Source organism: Rosa chinensis, unplaced genomic scaffold (assembly GCF_002994745.2).
Source record: "Rosa chinensis cultivar Old Blush unplaced genomic scaffold, RchiOBHm-V2 RchiOBHmChr0c08, whole genome shotgun sequence".
NCBI classification, from domain to species: domain Eukaryota; kingdom Viridiplantae; phylum Streptophyta; class Magnoliopsida; order Rosales; family Rosaceae; genus Rosa; species Rosa chinensis.
In genome coordinates this window covers 77748-80256 of record NW_020126822.1, presented here as the reverse complement: position 1 = coordinate 80256, position 2509 = coordinate 77748, and the positions used below count along the sequence as shown (strand labels likewise).

At 34.6% G+C, this 2509-nt stretch overlaps 1 protein-coding gene across 1 annotated transcript; it reads left to right on the top strand.

Annotated features, from left to right (window-relative positions):
* The first annotated feature begins 1385 nt into the window (after nt 1–1385).
* On the top strand, nt 1386–1778 carry LOC112181208. The gene has a single exon (XM_024319649.1). The coding sequence runs from the start codon at nt 1386–1388 to the stop codon at nt 1776–1778; it is 393 nt and encodes a 130-aa protein (XP_024175417.1).
* Nucleotides 1779–2509: the final 731 nt, after the last annotated feature.

Below are 2509 nucleotides of genomic sequence, written 5' to 3'. Positions count from 1 at the left end.
AGATATCCTAGCGTTCTAGATCTTAATTGCTAAGTGGAAAACCTATAATTCCTTAGGTAAATCAACAATGAGCTTTGCATGATAAGATTAGCGTTTTAACTTGTCGTCTTTGCTTAAATCAATCAAACTTCCACATGTTCTTAATGCGTTAATTGTGTTTTGTTGGGGAATTGATCACTCACTAGCTTTGCATGATTAATAGGGTTAATTATGGTGCGTTCATCTAGTTAATCTAATTAAGGGAAGTAATAAGAACCTATGCATGCGTTCATGGTTTGTTCTTGATTGATTTCTTTCTATGATATGTTTGATTCGAAATTATGTTTGATAATCTGCTTAATGTGTTAATGGTTGTTAATTATATCTCTACTTCCTCCATTCATCTACTTCTACTTTGATTCAGATTTGTTTGATGACTTGTATAATATTTAGTAGTTAGATTTAGACATAAACTTTCGAAATCCCCTCTTAATTCTTTGTAATTTTCGTAGATATTGTATTTCTATAATTAATATTCTTTTCTTGACATATAAATGACAGGAGCACCCTCAATCCCCGGATAGAACGATCCCTACTTGCTATATACTAACAACAGTCAACAGGGTTAATTTTGAGAACTCATTTCGAGCTCATCAATTTTTAGCGCCGTTGCCGGGGATTGAAAAGTCTTTTTGCATTTGTTGCGTCAATATTGTATATATGTATATGCGAAATCGTAAAAAAAAGATTGTGTTTTTCGTTTGTGATCATTTTTGGTAGGGATAAGAGTTTTATTATAAGTTTGAAATTAATTTTGGAAATAGGTGAAGTAACTTTTGTTAATATTGGCCTAAACCCTTTAAGGGCACCTAGTTCAGGTCCCTTAAGGTTGAGGGCGGCCTTTATTAACACTTGTTGAACTGTCTTCACACTTATGACTTTTCTTATCTTAGTAAGTATAGCCTATGTGAGGTGGTGTCTAGAAAGAGGACAACGTCCATAACAGGTTTTGAATTCAGAAGTGCATACAATTGGGCCTAAACCACTATGTGGGAGTAGCTCAAGCCAAAATGAATTCTGCCTCTTGTGTTCGTCCTCCCCCACCTGGCCATTTCAGTAAGGCCGCACGTTCCAATCTTGATTTTGGATTTATAATCGAATTTTTATTCTTGCTAAACATTGGAAGAAACGAAAAATACACATGTAAAATTGTAAAGTTTTATACCCCACAAAATACTTGTAATTTCGCGTCATACATATAGTTAATACTATACTTGTATTTTCTATTAATTTTACTTTACTAACTTATTCTTTGAATTCCAGGAAAATCAAATGGGTGAAGGAACCCAGTCTATTAAGGACCTTGCGTTCTTAAATGTGTCTGGTGGGCTTTGAAGACGTTGAACATGTCCATGGATGATGCTGGAGTGTTGAGGAAGCTCCAAATGAATGAGTTCGAAGAGTTGAGGAATGATGCTTATGAGAGTTCACGGATCTACAAGGAGAAAACTAAGGCTTATCATGATAAGATGCTTCGTGGCAAGACCTTTGTTGTGGGACAAAAAGCCCTATTGTTTCACTCTCGACTTAAACTCTTTCTTGGTAAACTTAAATCTCGTTGGATTGGACCTTTTATTGTTACTCACGTTTTTCCTCATGGTGCTATACAGAATAGAAGTGAGACAACTGGCAACGAGTTTAAGGTGAATGGCCATCGTTTGAAGCCATATTATGAGGCGTTTAGGGAGACAATTGTGGAGGAAAAGGACCTCCACATTGTACCACCTCCTATGGATTAAGAAGAAACCTCTGTCTGCCATAAGTTCAACAGTCATAACTCATCTCCACAGATCAAAGACTACCCCATCTTAAGGATCAAAGAGGTCTTATATAAGGGTTGTAATGGGGCTAAGGTTTAGGGTTAAAAAGAAAGGAAGGGATAAGGTGATACATGCAAAAGCATTCGCCAATTTAAACCCTTAAAATGTCGAGCGTTAGTATAGGATAAGTAGGGATCGTTAAAAACCAGGGATTGAGGGTGCTAACATGTGAGAAACAAATCAAAGAAACATAGAATATACATCACACGAAAATTAGAATTTTTACAAGTACAAGCATGCATAAATTTCGAACAACAAAAGAAACAACAAAGAATTAGAGAGCAACCATACATGTATCACGAATTAGAGAGCAAGGAATGAGAGAAAAACAAAATATACAAGTATATGTAGACATAGATTTTGAAAGAAAGAGAGAATTTGAGTTAGAAAAGGTTTTGGAAATCCTACTCCTATTTATACACAATTTACAAGTCCATATCACATTAGAAATCCATATACAACAAGGATTACTAGTTATATACTCATTAGAATTACTTAATTATTAAGAAAACAAATTATTGACCAAGTCAAACACAAAATACTAAGTCAAAACTAACTCTAACTACTTTCCCTAAAATTTAGGAGCAAATCCCTAAAATTTAGGAACACATAACAAACACATAACAAACTCCTAAAAACCACCAAATTAA